This window comes from Dromaius novaehollandiae, chromosome Z (assembly GCF_036370855.1).
Source record: "Dromaius novaehollandiae isolate bDroNov1 chromosome Z, bDroNov1.hap1, whole genome shotgun sequence".
Lineage (NCBI taxonomy): Eukaryota > Metazoa > Chordata > Aves > Casuariiformes > Dromaiidae > Dromaius > Dromaius novaehollandiae.
The window spans coordinates 16,115,065-16,138,564 of NC_088132.1; the positions used below are offsets into that span (position 1 = coordinate 16,115,065).

Here is a 23,500-nt window from a genome sequence, read left to right on the forward strand (position 1 = left end):
TTTTTCAAATGTAGTTATGTGAATGAAAAACAAATAACTCTGGATTCACTGGCTTTCAAACAGTCAGAACCCCCCTCCCCTTTTGTCCAAAGCAAGTGTAACACTCAATACCTTGGTCAACTGCCAGAAGATATTTGGATCATCTTTTACACTTTTGCTGACCTCCCTCTTATTAGAGTGGCCACACTAATTTGGCTGAACAGTGCAGGTGAATATCCCAGCTGTACTGATATCAGTGGCAAAACTCCCACTTTATTCATTCTGGAGAGGTTTTGTTCACCTGTTCTTCCCTCCCTCAGCAATGAGCTTCCTTTTTTGAGCATGTTTTCCCCACAGTTTTAAAACGCATTCTACAAACTCTGCCTTTTGCTGACCTGACCCTTTCCCCCTCCATTTCTTCCCTGCCCAAATGGGAGAGTGTCGTCCCTTATGTTACATTCCAATACAACACACAGACTGATACACCTCAAAAATTTTTTATTAAAGAAGCATAAAACAATATTGAAAATGGTCTTAGGATTTTACTGTTGATACATTTTACATTGTTAGGAAAACACTTTACATGCATGCAGTTTCCCAGAGAAAGGTCCCAAGTTCTTTATTTGCAAGATCCCATCTTTGCTCACATTTATTCCTATCAAGGAATTGTAATTAACTTCACTGATTCTTGGGAGTTGAGATTCATATGAGTGGCATTTCTCTTCAAAGTAGCCACATATGAAAAAATCCATATGTTAGCGTAGCTTGCCATAATAATGTGTATGTGTGTGCATTACATCTAGAATTGTTCAGTCATTGGCAATGGACTATTACATATTTGGTCTTGACTTTACAAAATAAAATTGTACCTTGGTTCCAAACAGTCCACTGCTTTTGACGTGAAGGGTAAATAATTTAAAAGATACCCTACAAATATCTCTCAGTGCAAAAATCCATAGAAGTTGGGTTTTTTTAATTACAAAAAAGTTCCATAAAAAAGTAAACATTTTTCACCTAAAAAATCCCCTTGCACTCCATCATGAATAAAAATCCCCTTGCACTCCATTATGAAAAAGAATAGCATTCCAACACCATAAATACATTTTTTTTAACTTACCAACATGACTGTAGCCCTTTAAGAGCCTTAGAGATGTATCTTACTTTAAGAACTTGTCCAAGAAAAACCTGGGACCCCTTACACATTACATATTTCATACCACACTTCAAAGAAGAACGTTAAATATCTTGTGACTAGAGTATTGTTTATTTCATAATCTAAACAAACACTGGAATACAGTCTATGTTTTTCTACTTTCCTGCAGACTCTACAATGAGCTTTTTTTTATATATATATATAATTAAAACATTCTGCATACACACAGAACATGCATGCTCTCTAACACCAGTAATGAAGGTAAGAAGTGTGTCAGAATTTCCATCATTTTCCTGTTGCTTGTATTAGAAAAAATATATTTTTTTTTACCGTAGTTATGGCAGTGTGGCTAAGAGTATGAAGACTAGAGCACAGTTTTACTCCCTGCACAGAAAATGTTCACCATGAGCATGCTGATGGTGATAAATATTACACATCTATTAAATGAAAAGCTTACTTTTATCCCCTTTTTCATTCTTCCCTTTTTTAAAAAGACTAAGTGGCTACATGTAAATGCAGTGAAGCAAGTATAAGCCTAATTAATCAGAGCTGATTCTGACTGGCACCAAGATGCAGCATAGTCTGACAGTCTAGTTAGCGTAGTCTAAACAAGGCTTTCCCAGGGCTACCTATGAATTCCACCGCAAGGCACCTGCTTTCTACTTTTTGAAAGTAGAAATCAAAGAGCTTATAGCATGGGCCGTTCGGCACACAAGGCGGATCTCGTAGGTGGGGAGGGCTTCCTGGAAAAAAAAAAAAAGGCGCTGTAGTCCGTTAGTGTTTAAGAAAACCTTGCGAGTTTGTTACTTCCCCCCGGCCCCTGCCCCCAGCCCTCTCCGCGGGCAGCGTCGCGGCCCGCTGCCGCCCGTCCGCGAGGTGGTCCGCGGCGACGGGCCCGCTGTGGCCTTACACCACGGAGTGGTCGTTGCTGTGCACGCCAGCCAGGATGGTGTGGTTGAGGGAGGAGGCGGAGCGGTCGGAGCCTTCCGTGGGGCCGTTGGCGCTCTCGCTGCGCTGGCAGCACAGGATTTGCTTGAAGGTAGCGCTCATCTCCTTGTCGCGGTAGGAGTAGATGATGGGATTCATGGCGGAGTTGAATTCGGCCAGGAGCAGGAAGAACTTTTCGTAGGCGAGGACGTTACACTGGGGACAGCAAACATCGAGGAGCAGCAAGACTAGTCCTGGGGTCCAGCAGATTATAAAAGCACCTAAGAAGAGAAAGAGCGAACAAAACAAGACAAAGCCCACAAGTACAGTAATACGCTCTCGCTCGTGAAAACACACTGAAAACCATCCAACTGGAAGCAGCAAAGTTTTATGTTCTTTTGGAGAGTATCTTTCCCACACTATTTCTTCACTGACCTGACGAGACAGCCGCCTTTTAAAAATCCATAAATGGTTACGGGCAGCACATCAAAAGAAAAAGACATTCCCCCCCCCCCCCCCACATTCACAATTTGCAATGTTCTCTGCTTGGCAAATGCATTTGCATTTAAAGTTGGTAATGAGGAACATTTTTCCCTTCAGCTAGAGACCTCTGACTAATCAATCTCTTGATCAGGAGAAACAATGCTGCAATTTACTTCTCAAACTAGTAACAACAAAAAAACCTTTTTGTTAGTGCTGTGACAGAAGCACCAGCTATAGAAAAAAAGTGATGCAGGCAGCAGTTCTCAAGAAAAAGAAAGCCTGGGTCCTATTAATCCATTTCAGTCCCATTATGTAATGGAAAGTCCTAAACACACATCCTTCTTGCACTGAAATGTCGTCCTTCAACAGATCTATTTCTTTTCTGAGGGGTCTATTCAACAGAAATTCAGAGGCTCCACAGACTTCAATAGTGTAAATGCCACGGAGCCTCAGCCTGATTAAAATGCTTTCCCCTCCTCCCTCCACTTTGCAGAACTCCGCAGGGAAAAAGCCCAAAAGAAAACTCTGTGTTTAACGTGGAGATGAAATCAAATGTGTCTCATTTCATTAGGACTACTGGGTTAAACAAAGATGCTCACTTGTTGCAGGGTTAAAGAGGTTTTAAATAAAAGCAACACAGAGAAAGCTCTTACACATGAATTATGGTAGAATGAAGATGGTGCTCCTGAGATTTTCCAGGCTGACATGCTTGGCTGATGTAGGAATCAAGGTCTTATCATCAGCTGTGGGGCTTACTGCAGGCAGCAGCACTAAGAGCTTCCCAGCACTATCCAGTTAAATCTCTTTCAAACAGGTTGTGGTGTCACCGTGGCATTTGTTAAAATATTGCCTCCATTTTTTTTCCTGCAGTGAAGTGCTCTGCAAGTTTAGTAGCTTATGATATTCAGTCAGTTCAATGTGCAGCCTCTTAGCTGTGCCTGCCAAGAGGCTGCCAACTACTTCCAGCTTGGGCAGTGGCAGCACTATGGACTCCCTTCCATTAGGATACCCAACTCACATTGCACAGGCCACCACCAAACACAGTCACATCTGAAGGGCTTTGCAAACACCACGGGTGTGCTGTGCTACAGACTGGTTTGCCTGTGGACACACCCTGCATACAAATGCTGCACAGAAAGCTGTGGTTCTTCCTCTCTTTTTTAATTGGGTGAGTAAACAAGAGGCTGGACACTGGCAAAGAATCCTTTGATCATTTGAACCATCACTCTCGCGGTCACACATCGTCTCTCTCATCTGGCCTTCGCCAGTCCAAAAAGATTGAGCACCCAAGTGTACGAAGGCAGAAGCTAACAAAACCGGAAGGGCTGCAGAACTGCAGAGCTCACAAACCACCCTCCCAGAAGCATGCTGCAGCACCAAACCACAGCATCCTTAGAGGGGAGAAGTGGCCTGCAAGGAAGCCAGAGCCCCTTTATCTCTGTGCTAGAGATGCCATGGCAGGTTTTTCCAATGCAAAGTCCAGCAGCTTGCTCTCTTTGGCAGTAGTGGAACAGACTCTGCACAGGACAGAGTTCAAAGTGATATCAACAGGTGCTTTAAAACCTGCAAGACATCAAAGGTAACTGAAAAAATTAAAAATCAGTACAGCCATCCACACTTCTCAGATCACCAACCAGGCAACCACACATAGACTTCTTGTACACCAAAACATATTCCTAAATTGAGCTCATTTGCCACTAACTGTGTCACAGTGCCATCTGATGTATATCACTTTGCTGATGAACAAAGTTTATAAAGGGAAAGAAGCTGAGAGGCAAATTGCCAGCTGCTAGTACAAAGCATCGATTTGGCCAAATGACTTGTTTTAGAGGCTGGCACCAAATTTACAGAATAGGGCTGAAACTCTCCCACGCTGAGGTGCCATCAAACACGTGAATCTGCTTCATAGTTTTTGTCTGCTGCTCTTTCATATTTCAATGGTCCTAGAAAAGAGTACTTGAAACCCAGGCAAAGAACTATAGTCTTTTGTCCCTTCCTTGTACCTGTTCCCACAGAAGTAGAAAACTGCATGTCTTATTTGCAGAATTGCCTAGATTGATTCAGAGGCTGCCCTCCACACTGAATAAATCTGCTGAACTGGTTTCTGCAGAAACCAAGAGAATCTTTTAAATTCGACCACTCGCCTGCAGAAACTGTGTGCATTGTGTTCAACCTCCTAACTACTGAGGCAAGGGGGCACTTTGTTCCAGCTTTACTGTATATTTTCTTCATTAAAGGCTGCCTCTGGAGAATAACATGAGAGATGGGAACACTACAAGTCATGGGATCTACAGTCAAGCACAAAAGATTACGTCAGTATCCTCTCCAGGCCTGTAGCAGAAGAGTCCAATGAGGGAACAATGGAACTAACAGGAAAGCTCTCCTAGGGTTGTTCAGAGCTGCAATTGAAAGCTTCCAAATTCCAAACATTTTCTTTGTTTCATTTCAAGTCTTTTGCTGAGAAACTAAATAAATCAAACAAAAAGTTCTGTTGCTTTCATTTTTGGGTATGTTAGCAGCAGCAACAACAAGAAGCAGTATGGTGAGGCAGGAAGGCATTTTCCACTGAAAAATCCCTTGAACCTCTGACAAGAAGCAACATGCAGCCCACTGCACTGAACAGCATTGTCATATGGAGTTTCTGAGCCTCCATAGGCACCTCAGTATCTCAAGTAGGTCCAATAAACTGTAAGATGAGCCTTGATGCACTTGCGATCAAGCAAAAGGACTACAGTCCTGCAACCAACTAAATGCTCTGTGCAGCTCATTCCACCCTGAAAAAAAAAAAAGAAGGGTTAGCTTCCCACCTGGCTCCAGGAGCAGATGGAAGTCATCACTCTGCCACTTGTCACCCTGCTGCTGTGCCAGCTTCGGGAGCAGGGTGAATGATGCACCAGCAGTAAAGGTAGTGGGAGAAGAAGAAACGCATGCTGCCCTGCTCCAGACTTGCAGAGATAACCCAGGCTTCCCACTGCCAGGCTCTGGGACCACGAGACCACGGTGACTTTCCCACCTGCCTGTTGATTCCACACAGCAGTGGTGGCAGCGTATGAACACACAATGTCCAGCGCTGACCCTTGTGCAAACAGGGCTAATTTCAAGCTTCTGAACAGACAGCTCATTATTACTGGGAAGCAAAGCCATTGAAGCCAGCTCCATTCAGTCTGGTGGTTTTTGTTTTTCTTTAGCCCCTGGGATTTTCCTAGCAAAACTTCCCACCACGCAAATGGCTTCTGTGGCTTATTAAGTTAAGAGCTTGCAAATGGTGACACAAACAATGCCTCAGGTTTTCTCATTTGTTATTTAACTTTCAGTACCCTGGAAAATACTGGAGAGCATCGCTCACGGTAAGGGCTTGTTTGAATTAGGTACAATGCGAGGAACTTAAAAATGTCAGACTGCTGTTACTTCAGATTTAGGAAACATCATTTGTATAAATGCAGAGTTCGTTGGAAGGAAAATAAGCCTGAAATTAGTTTTTCTACTTCTAACTTGGAATATTTGTCAAGGTAAAGTGATACTTAAGCTAAAAGCAAGGTTAAATTCTTCCTTTTTCTGGAATCTCTTGTGCATTGATTTTGCCAAGGATCAAGATCTAAAAATATCACATCTAATAAAACAATGAGATCCAAAAGTTTCTTGTTGCCATATACTGAAAAACCTTAAGAATACACCAAATTCTTCATGTCTTCTCTGCTTAGGAACTGCAGAGAGCAGCCCAAAGTACAGCATGAGCAGCTTCTAGACACATCTGTTAACATTTTACAAATTCACCGAAGCCCATGTTGCAATGAATATACAAAACAAATCTATTGAATTTAAGGAATCAGATTGCATTTTCTATATGGATATGTTACCATCATGCATTGGAACTAGGAAAGCCCAGTTGTGCATGAATAGAGTTACAGATAGTTTATCCTTGAAGGGTGATGAGCACTGTTGCCTGGACAGACAGCACCCGGGGGGTGACACCTCCAACCGCGGCAGTCCTTAGAGGTGTTGGCACCAGGAGAGATGCAAGGCTGTCATGGCCATTTATCTGCAGCATGAGGAACACCCCCATGGTGCATGGCCAAGGTTTGTCCCAAGGGCCTGGGAAGGGGAGGCCTGGCAAGGATGAAATGCCTGTCAGGCCAAGGGATGAACAGCTAGCTATGAAATGGGAAAGCTTTGGGGAACTGGAGATGTCACTGAATCTCTTAAAAGGATTTAAGCAGACAAGATGGGGAAGCATTCATATAGAACAAGAAGCTCATTTTACAGCAGGAAATCTGAGTAACAACGAAGTAATCATGACACTGATTTCTCATTTTCTGGAACCTGCCGTGTGATACCTCTCATCCAGGGCTGAAATTCCAACTCTTTGTGCATAATCTATCCTGTTATGTAGTGGCAAAAGCCCACTGAGGCCTTTCCAATGACCACAATATAATTACAGCTCGTCTGTCATGAACTCCCATCAGATTCATCAGTCTGGACTGTATTTCCGTGTTTGGAAAGTCCTGAGTGAGCGTGGCACAGCCTCACAGAAAGATCTGATTGCAAGAGAGTAAAAACTGTAATGGGCAATAGATGTATGAAACCAAGAATGATAAATCACAGAAAAATGAGTGACTTCAGAAACAAAAGAGAAAACAACTCCAAAAAACCAGCAGCAGAAAAGAAACAAGCTACATGAGAATAAACACTGACAAATTAGTCACTCATTACTAGCTCTTTGGTTCTCTCAGGAATGTTTGTAAAATCAACAAAACAAACTACAGACAGCACAGAAAGATAAAGTAGGAGAAAAGCATATGGGGAAAGAGTCTCCTAAAACACAGCAAGGTTAATTTAAGACTTTACTTGAATGTCAGATCACCTCTGTGCTACTGCAGCCAACCAAGCCTGCTGGTTTGGTTTATCATCAAGAACTAACTGTTCAGGATTTTTTTTTTTCCTGCCAGTGCGGATTGTCTTAAGTTGGCCTCTATTTACACAAACTTTGTAAGAGCCAAAGCAAGAAAGACTCCCTCTTCTAAAAAGCAGGCATAACTGGAGGATCTGACATGTTCAGTAGAAAAAAGGTTGAAGGGGGGGGAGAAACATTTTCAGTGTGTGTTACAGAGCTTTGTTTTACTTTCTGAAAAGCCAGAAGGCAGACACTGCACAGATCCAAAACCAAGCCGGATAAGTGAATTTCAAGTGACTGTCATTCTACATGCACAGCAAGAGCATTTGGTCCGGTTTTATTCTAAGGCTGCAGATTAGATCTTTTTATTGCTGTTACAGATGAAAATAGAGCTTTGTTTTAGCTGGAAACCAATCAACTGTGATATATTTTTGTATCAGTATTCATTCTGAGGAGGATGTTAGAAGTTCACAAACAGCATACTTCCTGAAGGGCTGCTGGCACCTAGCCCTTCCCAGGGATTGCTCCAGGCCAGCCCTTGCAGTGGCCCGGGCCCTCCCAGCCAGGGTGGCACACAGGAGCAGCACAAGGCGTGCTGGCCATACCCCCTCCTCAGCTCCAGCAGCGCTGCGTCCACCGCCGGCGCTCGGCATCCAGCAGCTCCCCATGGGCCGCCGTGTCTCTGGGCTGCCCCTGCTGTGGGCAAGGGGTCGGGGCGCAATTCAGCCTCCAGCGCTCGCCCTGTGTGATCTGCGACCAGACGCCAAGGACCCGCATGGGGTCATTTTTTACTTACCAGACTGAACGGCTACTCTTAAAAATTCACAGATTAGCAGACGAAGCATTTCCTAAGTAGCACTTTTTTTTTTTCTCCTTTTCGCCTTGGACAGCATAAGATTACATTTATTCCATGAACATCTATTTTCCTCTAACTCACAATGGCAAAATAAAAGAAGCACTACTGATCCTGCCAAGTCACACACCACTGTTATTCTGCTATTCCTAGCTCTCTGAGCTCCCGTGCTTCCCTGCCTACTCCTTAGAGCCTGCCGAACCCCTCAACAAACTGGGAGGGGGGTATCGAGTGCTTCTCACAAATGAAAAGAAAAAGTTCATGCAAATCCTGTCTGAGAAACTTTGCTGCAACTGCCCCTTTGTGTAAGTGAGAAACAAAGCAAAGTTGGTGAAAATCTACACCCATGTTCGTGAAACAGTGTCTTACACGTACTTATCATAAGATGATTTGAATAAGAGAACCAAAGTAAAGAAGGGAAAATACACAACCGGAGGGCATATAGAAGAAAGGACATTTAAGGTGCAGTACATCCAATACAAGGAGCCTGGTGGTACGAGCCTGTCATTCACAACAGTATCCTCGCCCCATCTATGGGGTACAGGTTCTAGTCTCCTGAACAACTCTGAATGTGTAGAATATAGAAAAAATCCCGAGCTCTCCATGGGCAGGGAGCAGATCACCAACATCATTTCTAAGCACCTGAATTTCACAAAGAGGTTGTTAGGTTTGCTGCATTCTTAAATCCGCTTTGCCAATGGCTTGCAAAGGGATTTTTCAATAAATTATTTCTGTGTCTATTCCCTTATTTTCTATCTCCTCCACAGTTAGATGCACCCCTGCACTACAACTTCTTCCTGAATTCTCCTTCAGGATTTTGAGTTGTTGAATTTGGTCAGACTTTACACAAAGAAATGGCTGGATCATATGTAAACAAAAAAATCATTTCTTGCTCCACAACCATTCTCAGGAGAAATACAGTGTGTGTCTGCTTCAAACATCTGTCTTCATCTTTGAACTCTTACACACAGAATTTATACAGAGTTTAAGGCATGGCTATCTGCATCAACAAATCATCCCATCTCTGAGGAACTTGGCTGTTTCCCTCCTGAAACATTTATGTAGTTTAAAACATGCTAACAACTTAACAAGAAAACTTCCTCGAGGTTCTGCCTTTGCTCTAGCTAGGCTAGGAGCAGCATCCCTTGCCTATAAGAAGTGAAGTTTAAGCGTGTATCAACTTCACTTCAGTCTGGATCTTAATATTTAGTATTTCTTCTGTGATTGTTCATCTCTTTTATCATCATCATCTTCATCTTCTTTAAAAACAAACAAAACAAAACCCAACCAACAAAACAAAATCTGTTCCTAAATCCACATACAGTGGATTTGACCACAGTTTTGACCACAGTGGATACAGACTGTTTTGATACATGTCGACCTTTGCTCTCCCTATTCTCTTCCAATGATCACATCATCACACTCTGGACAACTTATTATTTAAATACTTACGCTCAGGCATTTTTAAATTCTCCAATGAAATCTTCAGGTGGAACCCTTAATTTTTAAGCAGACACATGTTCTCATCTCAGAAGCAATGTTCCCCATGGGTAGGAACCCTACGTGTATAGGTATATGTGTATACCTATATGTATATATATGTACGTGTATAAGCTCTGAAAGGGCTTTCTGCAGGGCAGCCTCCACAGGGCTTGGCATCCACTTCCCATAGCCATCCTCACCCTCAATATGCACTGCAGACACAACCCTCAAGTTGGAGGGTGTAGGAAAAAGCTACCACAGTGCACTACTATGTTGCATAGGGACAGAAACACAGCTGAACCTGATCCACAGCAAAATTTCACAAGATGCCCACAATAACCATTAGCCAACATGTGTATTAGTGCCTCTATGTGCATGATGGTGGTCTCTGAGCATGCCATACGAAACGCTGATAGCTAGCAGGCCTGCGTCTACCACCATCACCACGCTTCACCTTTTTCCACAGCCGCTGACTTTTTAATCTTGTCTTCCTATTTTTGAAGCAAAGGTTCCATTTACCTCCCATAGGCTGCCAAGCCAGCTTGTATAGCACAGTGTTCATGGCAGGATCTCTTCAGTTTATAAGCCTAAACCAAAAGTAAAAGATAGGAGGTTTCTATCAATGGGACTAACAAATGGTAGGCTTGATAGTCAGGGGAGTCCTTAAGGAGGTCATTGCTGAGAGGGAATGAGAAAGGAACACTAGCTCTCTCTTTGCACAGTTTCTGGTACACCTTTACCACGGAATTGTTGTAAAGTAATGCTGGAGACAGGATATTTTGATACGTGGCCTCCTGGCTTTCCTACCGAAGGTCCAATCTGCTGTGAATCTTCCCACTGGGACCCCAGGGTAGCTTTTCCACAGGGCTCTTGCACTGACTGTGGATGTTTTAAATATCGTGCAAGTCTCCAAGACTTTATATTTTCCTTTAGGACTTGGAGCTTCCGAAGCTTTAAACTGCAGTAGTCACAAAAGCCTTGCAAATACTGAAAACATAGCAAAACAAAGTGAAAAGAAAATAAGATGTAGGTAGAAGCAAGTCATTAGAACTTCATGGGTATGGGTTAAAGTCTAGCCTAGGTTAATACTTGTTTGTTGCCATGCTCTGCCTGCTTTTAGTAGTCCTGTGAAATGAGTTTGTTGGTCTCCGGCCAGCTGATCCAGCCACCGTCAAATATTTCTTTGACTGACATCTGTACATGAGAAATCAAGCACTAATGCAAATGAAGGACTTCAGGATTGCTTTTCAATTGAAATGTGCAAATAAATGTTATTTGACTATCTCTCATTTCATATATATGTCTTTTTTTTATTTTAAAGAACAACCTGCAAGGATGGCATGTGAAATCTGCTGCTTTTACTAAAAGTAAAGTAAAAGCTTGAGCCTAAGGCAGTTTATCCATATCCATTTAAAAATCTTAAATCAAAAGGTTGTTAAGGAAAAATGGAATTCATCAGCAATCTAATGACTGGATGAGAGAGACAGTGCTTTTTTTCCCCTCCCCTCAGAAGAAGAAAGCAAGCCATTTATCTATAAAAAGCATTTTAGACAAAAACAGGAAGTCATTAAGTGTCAATGGTCAGGATTCCAACTGATTTCTAAATTCATAAAGATATGTGAAGCTAATCTCTGAATAAAGGTCTGGCGGTTGCCAAAACAATTTGAACATTTACTGCTGTGTAAAGACAACCAGCAGGCCCCATGGCATTTCACTTCTGCCAAAAACCTGACACAGAGAGGCTATTTTGGTGTCTTCAACTTTCAAGAGTTCTACGACCTTTATACTCCATTATGGACCCAAATGCTCACAAAGTCTCAAATTAGTAGTGATATCTTGGCTGGAACAGGAGCTGGGATGAGGCTCCTGCAGTGACTGAAGCTCCTGGCACTTGTCTCACTAGCTCACGGTGATCAAACACCTACTCACATGCGAGCAAGACAAAGAAAAGCAAGCAGAGATCAAGGGAAAATTAGAAGTGAAAAACTGTCTTTCAGTCCCTACCTGACACCCTGCCTGAGTCACCTAGTCCAAACTCAGCCTGCCCTTCATGGGCACTGATTGCTTGTGGTCATGAATTGGTGTGCTGGGTGGGAAATAGACCTGTCCCAGGAAGGTGAAAAGACCCTGACCCAGGTGCCTGCTGGTGACCCAGCTGCTGGCTGCCCAGCGTGTTTTCACATCACTGATGTGGGGTGGACGAGTACAGAAATGGCTGCTTCTCAGGAAGCAGCGTCCCTTGTGAAAATTTGGACTCTCAGGCTGGACAACCGCAAATGAAAGCAACGGAAGAGCAGCAGGCAGGACTGAAGCTCTCATGCATCAGAAGTAAGAAACCCTTCATAGGTCTTTTTACTGAGTTATCAAGGTCCACATGGGAGGCTTCAAAAGTCATACTGCTGTTGTGAACTTCTGCAGCATGGATGCCCGGTCCCATAGGAGTGAGGTATCCTGGACCTCTTGGGTAGCAATGCAAACATGTTTATGCAAACGTGAAGGCTCACCACAAGAGGTCATCTCAGGCACGAATGGGACAGCTGGCACACTGCAGGCAGAGGCTCACAAACCAGACTCTGTTTCTGTCTGTGTCTGCAAGGTATATTTAACATGCTTGGGACCTGGGTGTTTCAACCCTTCTGTAGTGCCTGCAGTTTTTCATCACAAAAAAATCTTTCATGTCGATATTGAAACAAAATCTGTGTTCTCTGCTTTTCCTTCGGAAATCCAAAAACCCCCTGCATATTCTGGTGCTTTCCCAGGGACAGTCACAATGCTATATTTAAACAATGCAGTTTGTTTAGCAGATTTCAAACATCTTTGTACAAGAGATTGTTTAATTGTATTTTCTTTTGTTGTTAAGGACATTAAGCATTACTGGTATTATGTCTGGATGAGCTCCAGTTGCAACACAAGTTTCCAAATGAAGCATGGAGGGATGCAATTTAATATGTAAGGGCCTGCCTTGATTCTTACATAAAATGAAACCAACAATATTAAAAGAAATAATTATTAGACACTATCTGCTTCCTTAATAGGAATAAAATTTGTTTCTCCCATGTTAGTACCAGGCTGTGAATAGGAGAAAATGTTAAGCTAGGCAAAGATACTTGAAATGACTGCATTACAGACCAGCTCTAGCTCAACTGCAAGAAGCTCAACTCCAGGAAACCTATGTTTGCTTTCTTTTATATAGCTATAGTGGAATTTTACATGATTATAGTTAGCTAGCTAAGGTGTGGCAGACATCCCTAGAGGCAATTGCATTAAGCCCAGTTACACTAAACACCATTTTTAGAAGCAGAATGCACTGTGACAGCTGTGCTCCTCTGGAAAAAAACAGAGCACAAGCTGCAAGGTGAAATGGATAATAGAAAAGCTTTGGTTTTCTTGGCTAAGGGGATATTGCTCTGGAATAAATCTTCCTGGAAGTCAGCTGGTCTTTTGGATATGTTAGTGTAGCTTCCTTCTCAAAAAGACCTCCTACTCTGGATCTGAATGTTACCAAACAAACAAGGGCCCTTAAAGCAAAAGCAAGCAGACCTGAATACAATGTGACTGAGCAATGCAGCATAATCAGTCACCTGTAAATCCACATCCCGAGCAGTTCTCATACTGGAGAATGGGGAGTGTCAAGGCTTAAGGACATCATTCCCGTTATCAGGTTATCACCAAAGGAGCCTACACATAGCAATGATGAAACAGAGGGAGGATAAAGCCTTATGATAGTAGATAGACATGACATTGCATTTCATGAGAGACCCAGTCAGAGAAGAACTTTGCAAATTTTACATATAACTTATCAGAAAGGTAAATTCCAGACTTTAGCACACTTAGTTCTAAATGCATTCACTTAAAATTGCCTAGACAAGGCTGATAACGAGGGCGGAAAATGCAGCTTTTGACCTATACTTCTACACTGAAGATAAAGCATGATTTACTGCGATGCAACTAGCTCTTAGTTCTCACAGATGCCTCAGACTTCCCTGAGAACACCTAATTTTCACTGTCTAGACAAGGTCACAATTTACTGTAACTAATGTCTTAGGTGGCAGGGAGAATTAAAGATTAAGCTTGTCCAAACTTCAATAAAGCCAATCTCTGGATTCATTAAAAATATTACCACGCACAAGAAGTGTTGCAATGGTGCAGTGGTGGACTTCTAGAAACAAAATGCAACATTCTTTTATTGTACAGTAGGTACTTTTCCCCTGTCAGAAGGGTGTTTACCGTCCAACAGCATATAATTTTACTGTGGTAGCGACAGTATTTCCCATACATAAAATGGGAAATGCAGTGAATAAGTTTGGAAACGTTTCATTGCTGGTGGTAAATATCTGAATTCCAGTGGCAGCTCCTCTGTAATTTCCTTTGCGTATGGCATCACAGAATCTATATCAGATTAAAGTCTTGAGGCAAACACAGAAGATGGCATTGATAACATTTAGCCTTTACTTCAAATCATAGCTTCAAGAATCACATTGCCAAACCATGCATTATACTGAAAACAAGCTGCAGCTGCTAGTCCTTTCTCCCACCGGTACTTAGCTGTTGACAATCCTGTGAAGACAGCTACTGAGGGAGTATGTCTTGCATGGCTTTGTTTTGTGTCATTGGATCAGCTCAGGCAGGCAAAAATCAAAGCAAGGAAAAAATTCAAAATGCATTAGATACCATCTATCACTATCAGCGAGGGAACCCAATTTCCTCTACTTAAAGGCTAGCTATTAAAACTGCTTCTGGGTTAGATGCGGGATGAACCCACTGATTATAACTGAGTTTCTCCACATTCATGCATATATCAGAGATGTTAGTCTGACTCAACATACTGAACTGACTCTTCTGTTCCAGTTACTTTTTGTGAACAGTGCCCTACCTTTGGCAGTATACTGTCCTACTCTAAATTTAACCCCAGTAAGCAAAGTACGGCACCTAGAAGTGCCCAGGAATAGCGCTTGTCTTTCAGCTCTATGTTAACACCACATTCTGCGTCACTGTGGCTTAAAGATTTCTATATAAATAGCCTTTGAAACCACAAAAAAGAGCACTATCATACTATTTTGAAGGTTGCTCAATCTTCATGTTTCTGAGGATGGTTCACTGTTTGCTCTAGTGTCCCCTCAAAAGACTGCAGATTTTAGATATGATAAAAAAGGATTTAAAAAGTGCTAAGTCTTCTTCTTCAGTACGTTCGCTCCTACCTAAACATGTAAGAGCAATAGTATTGCACCAGGATACTGACATACTATAAACAGCAAAACCAGGTTAATTTCCAGCCACCTTCATCTCTTTCAGGTGTGTTCATGAGAAGTGCCAGACAAAGGTCATTTAAATCTAGCCCCTATCTACCAGGAAAGGAAGGAAGAATCGTTAACATCGCTGCTTTCTCTGTGGCGTGCCTTGACTGTAACACAGCTTTGTTCTGGGTTTTCTTCTGCTGGGGATAAAAGAGCCATCTCTGTTCCCACTGAAGTCTTGGCCTCTCTAATGAGATTGCCAAAAGTGACAGTAGTTATTTTCCACTGTCACCTGTCTTCAGACTAAGGATGAAGCCAACTCATTTCTCACAGCGACTCAAGAGCTCTGAGATGGCAAGCTGCAATGACAGCCAAGTTCATGGCTGTGTTCACACGAACACCCCCTACACATACTAACAGATCCATTTGGGACAGCATTGCTTCTGCATTGCAAATCTTTAAAATTCTTCCTTTTTAACACTCTCTGCTTGCCACAGATTTTAGTCCTTGAGGAATAAAAAAATTAAATGAGTTTCAACATAAAATTTTTGACAGCTAAATACCAAACCATCTAGAAGTTTTCAAAATACAAAAGACATTTTAAACAATTCTTGGAGATGCGGACTGAGTTGATCTGGTAATAATTCACATCACTATTAAGTATGGTAGGTAGTGCTTTACTTTTTAAATAACCACTAATAATAGAATACAATCAGATGCTGCAGATCTGCTATGTACAGGCCTCCAAAGAGTGCCAAAGACACAAGACACCTGTGAAAGCATTTGTTACACACTTGGAAAGCCTGAGACCACATGTAGAGAATTACATTGTTATCCAAAAAACTAATTTGTTCTGCATGCTCTGGATGGCCCTTATATCCTTCTAATCCACTCTTAATGACTCTGCATCCTGTGCCCCCCAGCCATACCTACATGACATGCTCTTCTGACCATTCATTGAGACCAAATTCTAGATAAAGAATTCAGATATTGATTCAAAGAAAGGTGGGAGCACATAAATAGAGACACCCATTGAAGAAAGTGTATCTCCCCTGAGCTCCAGAAGCAGCTGCAGAAACGAACAGCCACCAAAGGTATGGCTGCATTGAAAACACCCTCCCATATGGAAAACAAAAGGCTCTTCCATACTCTCTCCAAAGCAAAACACAAGAAGTTTCTGCAAGGTTATCAGCCCTCAGAAGAAGGTCTCAGTATTTTTAGGCCATCTAACATATCACACCTTTCCACAGCACAGCTGTAATCATGAATATAGGTTGAAAAATGGAAAACCTAACTAACATAGAAGAGCAGTTAGTCCCTGAAGGACTAAGACTGCTACCAAGCCATAAATGCGGTTTCCATCCAGATTACATTCAGCAATTGCACACGTCTGCTGTTACAGAATCATCTTCTTGTAATTGGGTTGGGGAGACAGAAAATATAAGGGATAGAAAAGAGGATGAAACAGAGCCATGAGGGAAATAAAAGACACTTCCTTAAACTCCTGCAGCCAGATTCTGGGTTGCTTTTTGTTTAAAAAATCCAAGCAGAAAGGCTCTGCTTACCATCACTGCTAAACAGTAACAGCATCTGTCCAGAAGATGGAACTTGGGGACACAGGAATTATGCATTATTGCAGTAACAGCTAATTACAGCACCCACACAGTGTACGCCTCCTCTACTACACACCCAGAACAGTGCCTGCAGGTTCATTCAGATGTTTTCCTTAAGCTGTGCTCACAGGACAGCATTTTAAATCAGTTTATTCTGGGACAGACATACTGATGCACAAACTTGCAAAATCTCTGCAGTTGTTTTCTTAGATGGTATTTGTGTGTTTCCACCTAAAGCAAGAGGGAAGATACATAAAATAAATTGTCAGACATTCAAGGCAACAGGACCTCTCCTCAGGAATTTTTGAAAAGAGCAATTAGTACTTTATAAGCAAATTGCTTGCAAAATACTTCTACTCAGTAATGTAATTGCTTCCAAGAAGTACTGATGCTGCTCTAAATGAGACACGCGGCCTTTTTTCTACTTCAGGTAGGAATCAAAAACCCTAACCACTACACAAGGCATTAAAGGAAGCCATATACAACCAAACCTAATTTTCTTTTAAAATGTTTTGTAATGAAAGAGATCTTGAGGTCACGCAAGCCTTGTGTTATGTTGTCTCCCATCAGCAGTAATGTGTAGGAGAGGTGCATAAATATATGCAAATTCTGCTCAACCTTCACTGCACTTAATTTAAAGCTCCTAGTGACACTTGCTGCCTTCTCATTATTTTACTGCACAGCTTAGGGCAGCAGGCATAGCACAGCCATTTCAGAGCTGTAGGAAAAGTCCATGCCTCCAGCTGCCTGTCTTTAAAAGGCAGGCTTTGTAGCCTGGAGATTGATCACAGCTGTGTCTCAAATATTAAAGTCCCAAACCAAATAGTACAACAAGCTTCAGATCTGCTGGATTCTTACTTCTTGTTCTGCAAACTATGGGGTGAAGAGAATAACAAGATTTTCTGTGTCAGTTACCTTCTCAGAGATGCAAGCAAGGAGGGACACAGCTACTTGTCCCTCCTCCAATATTAATCAGCATTCAGTTTCTCCAGTAACTTAGCTACATCACAAATGTTTTTACTAGCATAGGAATTCTCACTCTGCTGTATAGATTTCTGAACCCCAATACTATATCTGTATTCAGTAGTGCTCAGTTTACTTGTATGTGACCTGGAGGCTGGAACAGGATAATAACCAGACAGGCTTTTAGGACTGACCTACTGCTCATTTGAAGATGAAAAATCTGTTTTCCACAATATTTGCAGCACATACTTTTCCAAAAACAGTCATTGCTTGTATTCTTTATCACTAGCTACACTCACTCCTCGAATGGCATTTATCATAGAGGGTGCATGCAAGTCTTACAAGCTCCAGCTCTAATGTTTCTAAAGACGCAACGCTGGCACATGAAATAAGGCTGAACTTACACTAAGGGTGCAGAGCAGATAACACAGTCTGGGCTTCTGCAGAGCTCTGCAAAGCCCTCTGTGTTGGGATCCTAGCTGAGGAAGGTGGGTTGATGATTCGGTGGTTCAGTGCATGAAATACCTTTTCTGGTTGTGATTTTCCTGCCCTATGTAAAGGGGGTAGCCAGCCATCCCTGTATCTTACTGACACAGCTTACATGCACAGCTTGCTCTTCTCCCTCTCAACACAAAGCTTGTCAAGCCCACATCAGTGCCTGTACCACAAGGGTACTGAAAAAAAGGCATGCCTAGGGAAGGGAAAGAGTGAGAAAGGGGAGGTGATGGGAGCACCACTGGATGTTGTTTTTCTCTTGGTTTCTTTTGAACCTCCCCAGAAACTCTGAGTTTGGCTGCAGCTGCTTCTACCCTCAGCAGCTCATAAATAATATCACAGTATCTTTTTTTTCTCCAAATTGGCCAAGGAAGTTCCCTGGAGATTAAAGCCTGCTACTGTTGCCCATGGACTGTCCACTGGTGGTCACTGCTCTGCACATTACCAAAGTTGCCTATATGTCAAACTCACTGCAAAAAAGAGAAAAAGAAGAAGAAGAAGAAGAAGAAGAAGAAAAGAAAGGGTGTATAACTGATCCACAGCCTGGATGTTCCTCAGCTTCTCCTTATTCTGCTTCACAGATATTACCCGTATCCATCAGGGTCACTTCGGGTAAGAGTTCAGAGTTAATGGAAGAGGATTTAGAGCAGAGATCTCCCAGGATTCGGCCACAGCTGTCAGACTGCTGCTAGTAGCACGCTGAATGTTGCTACGATCCAAGCATTTTGAGTGGAAAACTCAGTAGTTCACTGTAGATGGAGCAAGATTCAGGCAAGAACAAATGCATCACAAAACAAGAAAATGAGTTTGTCTGCAACATGCAGTATGCGCTAACAGTATGCTTTGAGATAAGCAGTGAGATGATCACATATAGTACAAGATCACACAGGTAAAGGCAGAGGTGGCTATACTAATATCTGAAGGACCTCTGTGCATCACCACAATGGATGCATGTTCAGTATTTACAGATGCAATTTAAATGTAAATCTTTTTCCCAGAAAAGTTGTCTAAATGTGAGAAATGTGTAAAACACATTTAAAAAAAAAGGTTATTTACAACAGAAAAGGCCCACTGGTGACCTCTTACCTCTCTAACCTTCTCCCTAGCTGTGCTTTCTGAATTTTGTGATAAGTACTACTACGAAAAGTCATCCCATGAAGCCAGAATCACATGAGTATGAGCTATTTCCTTCCTGTGCTAAATAATCAGAAGGACAAACTTGCTGACAAAACCATTCTTTGCTACAATTTTTAGATAATTCTAGGAACATTTAGATTTGAAGGATCAGCAACATGTGAACTGGGGAGAAGGAAAGGAGTTAAAATTGAGGAATTTTATATTGATACTAATGTCTCTCTGTGGCTTATTCAGCACAGTGCTGCTTCTCAAAAGCATGTTATTATCACAGAACTAGAAAATACTTAGTGACACTGTTGCATTGCATTCATGTTGCTTGGCTTAAAGGACATCCAACTGTTTTCTCTTTTCATTCTGAGGAGTGGTGAAAGCAAAAATATCCAAGTCCCTCCATCCTAAGAGAAGTGCTGGCATTCTTTGGGTACTATGGTGAAAGTGGAGTCTGTTGCTGAAAGAAAATATGCCCTGGAGGGAGTGGGAGTAGGAGGAGCCAGAGCAGCAGAGAAAAAGGACCACGCAGGGCACAGCAGTCCTGCGGGCCTTGGGGAGAGCTCACAGACACCCCTCTGTAACGCTTCCTCGCATCACAGAGCTCTTCTTGAGCCAAAAAACCTTGCCCATCCCAGGCAGAGCCAAGCCGCAGCCTAAACTCTCTAGCCCACAATTTGTTTTGGTTCACAGGTAACTATTATAACCAGAATTTGAAGACTCATTTTCCTAATAAAGATGCCAGTCTGCACAGAGAAAGCACTGCATATGACAAAATGAGAACTAGCATTAAAAGTGTTTTTTCAAACATTTGTAATAACTCTGGGACATGATAAAACTGGAGGTAGTTCCTACTAATACACTACATGCAGACCAAGGACACAGCTGTCATCAGCTCTTGAGAATTCATGAACTCTAAGCAAGTCCTGAAGCCAGAGCTGATATTGCCACAAATATGGTAACTGTGCAACACTGCTTAAAATAATTTGGGATTTCCCGGAATAACCTCACACAAAGAATGCAAACTTCTGTACACACTCACATACACTTTAATCTCAAATGATGAAAACAATCTACTAGAAACCTCCTATCCTAAATTTGAGAACACATCATACATGAGGCGAGTTACCAAGTAACTAAAGATTTTCAGATGTTTCTGTTACAGATATCTCATACTTTTTCAGGAAGTTGCTGAAACTATTGCTAGCCTAAAAATGCTTCTCTAACAGCTCTTCAAAATGTTGGCAACGTGCCTGTTTTTTCCAAGCATTTTGCATTTTTTTTTTCTGGAGCATTAAAGATAGAGGTGTTTAAGCGATGAAAAAATACTTCCAAGTATGCAGACTTTTTTTTTTTTTTTTTGGCAAAAGCAGTCAGCTCATGTCACAGAAGTGGAGGAGATGGCTTCAAGATGTGGCGATATACATCTCTTATTACCACAGATGTATAAAGCACATGCAGAACTCCACCGTATCAGTCTGTTGCAAAGAGCTGCTTGCACAGCTGCCCATGGTGAGCTTTACAGAGAAGTATTTTAGGATTCTAAAGCCTATGGTATATGCTGTACTAAGACTACTTTCTTAACAATAAAAAACTAACTCTTTAAAACAGTACCAGAAGCCTTCTGCTTGTGCCTACATGTTTGTTTGTTATGGTTTCTGCTTTCCTCCATAAATCTGAAGAGATACTCATTTAAACTGCCGCATCCAGCAGATGTTCATCTTTGCTGTTTGAAGCAACAGCAGCAAAAAGATGCAGTGAACTTAAACTTCAGATGAAAAGCCGGATGTCAAAGGTTTGCTAATAAAACTTCTGACTGTATTAGTTTTTGACAAATATAATATTTTCTGAAGTCCGTTTGGTTACATGTTTGGGGATCACCACTCACCAGTGCAGTATGCAATGAAGACATCCCATAGTGGACACCTTTCAAGATCATGTCTACTGGATGAATCAAAGGTACTTTTTGATAAACAGGACATAGCCTATGGATGCAGTAAACCATCCTTAAAACTTTTAGAAGAAAAGAATATTTTTCAAAGAGGAGAGAGCACGAAGTACAAAGTTGTGAATGTACCATGCCTTAAATTTCAACGCATTAATGTGTGTAATGTGTGATGTTTTATTTCATCACTGTTTTTTAAGGTAAAGGCCAGGTTTTAACACATGGGCCATGGGCCTGCTGAGATTTTACTCACATTCAGGGTGAAATCCTAGTCTTAACAAAGGAAAATCCAAGGCTGCTGTATCAACCAGGACTGGCTTCAGTTTCTTCCACAGTTTTAAAATGGAGAACAAGGTATGAGGAATTTGAGGCACTGTCATACACCCGCTGTCCTAGAAAACTGGCTAGACTCTGGCTGAACATCCCTCCCAAAGGGAAATACTTAAATAGGCAGCATTCCTTTCTGGAGCAAGCCTTGGCTGGCCCTTGTCTTTGTGTAATTTGCTTCTTCATTTTTCAGAGTCCAATGAGGTCCTTGGCTTGGGAACTGGGAGGACATGATAACTGGAGAGAGGTTAAAAAAAATTTCTGTTTGGTGTCAAGCTTTCTGGAGCACTGAAGAGGGTTTATGGTCCTCCTAGAACAAGCATAATTTGGGGGAGCTTGGAGAAAATGTATCCTCCACACTTACAAATGCTGCCTTGTGTGAGGACCTCCCCAGTCCTGCCTGGTGCCGGAGCAGTGAGTTCAACCCCGTGGCCACTGTCCGCTGGACCCAGAGAGGAGAAACATCTGGGCTATGAGTTTACCGAGTCAAGGAGCCCGAGCAAAGGACTAATGTCAGCAGTGACTTGCAAGGCAATCAGTGCTGACAAGAGGCAGGGCTCAGCAAGGCTAATTAGCTTTATCTAACCCCACTGGCAGGACATGCACAGATGCTCTGGGCCCTGCTCACGCAGTCCTGCTTGGCCAAAGAAGCTGCTCACACCTGCCATGCCAGCTCCATGTCAACTTGCAAGCTCACCAGTGACGTTTTTTAACACTATTCATGACTATCAGCACACTGGGAATGTATTTTTAATTAGGTAAGACTATTTTTTTTTTAATTGGAGCCCCAAAGAAGCAGTGATCCAAAACAGCTGGCACCCTGCACAGCTTATGAGAACTTGTTAAATACACTGTAATGCAACAAATCACACAAATCAACAGTGAAAAAACATATAATAGGCAAAAATAAGCCCCTTAGAGTTGGGAATATATTCACAAGTGAAAAAACTATGAGTGATGTGTAATAATTAGTTGTGATGGCCCACAAACACCAGTGGGCTGTTGGCAAAAATATCTGAATACACATGTTCAAAAGAAATGTTTACCTGCTCAGAATCGCAGGCAAGATATTCAATATTCCTCCCACACAGGTAGTTCTTTCCTACAGTTGGACAGAAAAATCATCAAGAGGGCTTGACAAGGAATATTTAAGGCTACTACTTCTAACCCTTCCAAGTGAAAAATTTTAAAGTCACATTTTCAAAAGTAATGGGGGAACTGAATGGTGTAACAGCTCTGAAGCAGTCTTGGGAGTTCAAAACTTTTTTTGAAAGTGAACAACTTGCAAATGGACAATAGGTTACAAAACTAGTCATTTCAGCAAAAATGAAAAAAACCCAAACAATCCAAAAGTTTCAAGCATTAAAACAATCCAGCAAAAACATACTCAATTATGAGTTCCCTCTTGATAAACATATTTGCTTGTGAAATCAAAATCCACATCCATAAAAGAAATGTAAGGGGCTAAATTCTGAATGTATATTGTCAATAATTAACAGTTCAATTAGACCTACTATTGTTTAAATAAATCTATTTCTAATGCATACTGAATAAAACATAGAACTGGATGCCACTGGCAACCAGTGCTTCCTTCCATTTCGCAAGCTGGTTCCAAAAACTGGGGGAAAAAAAATTCTGTTTTTCTTCCAAGATTAAAGCTCTATATGCTGCACGTTTTTTCCTACGACAAAGGTTTGCAGCGAGGCAGCTGCATTTCATTTCATGAAGGGAGAACTGGAATAATTTTTCATTGCCACACCACGCACTCAGGTCCAGCTCAAAGCCGCCCAAGGTTCGGCCCACCGGCACTGCAGAGCACCAGGCTTCATTGGAAGGTGCCAACTCCAATGCCCTTGCAACATCATCCGATAGCTAACTCTCCCACGGACCGTCTCAGCATCCAGGCTGGCTCTGAAAAGTGTAGCTCCTGCATGCTATCTGAACAGGAGCAAGATAAATTAAAAAAATAAAGAAAGTGGAGAGACAGGGACAGAAAAAGGGAGAGGGAGGGTGGCTGAACAATTAAAAAT

General features: G+C 42.0%; 1 protein-coding gene across 2 annotated transcripts in view; it reads right to left on the minus strand.

Annotated features, from left to right (window-relative positions):
- Positions 1–460: 460 nt before the first annotated feature.
- The window catches only part of LPAR1 (lysophosphatidic acid receptor 1), an 80,224-nt gene continuing 57,184 nt past the window's right edge, over positions 461–23,500 (minus strand). For both annotated transcript variants that reach the window (XM_064502236.1, XM_064502235.1), the window contains 2 exons: positions 2,043–2,340; positions 461–1,875 (listed from right to left, as the gene is read on the minus strand). In XM_064502236.1, coding sequence (XP_064358306.1) covers positions 1,821–1,875; positions 2,043–2,340 — 353 coding nt within the window. In that variant the 3' untranslated portion in view covers positions 461–1,820. The remainder of the gene's footprint in view (positions 1,876–2,042; positions 2,341–23,500) is intronic.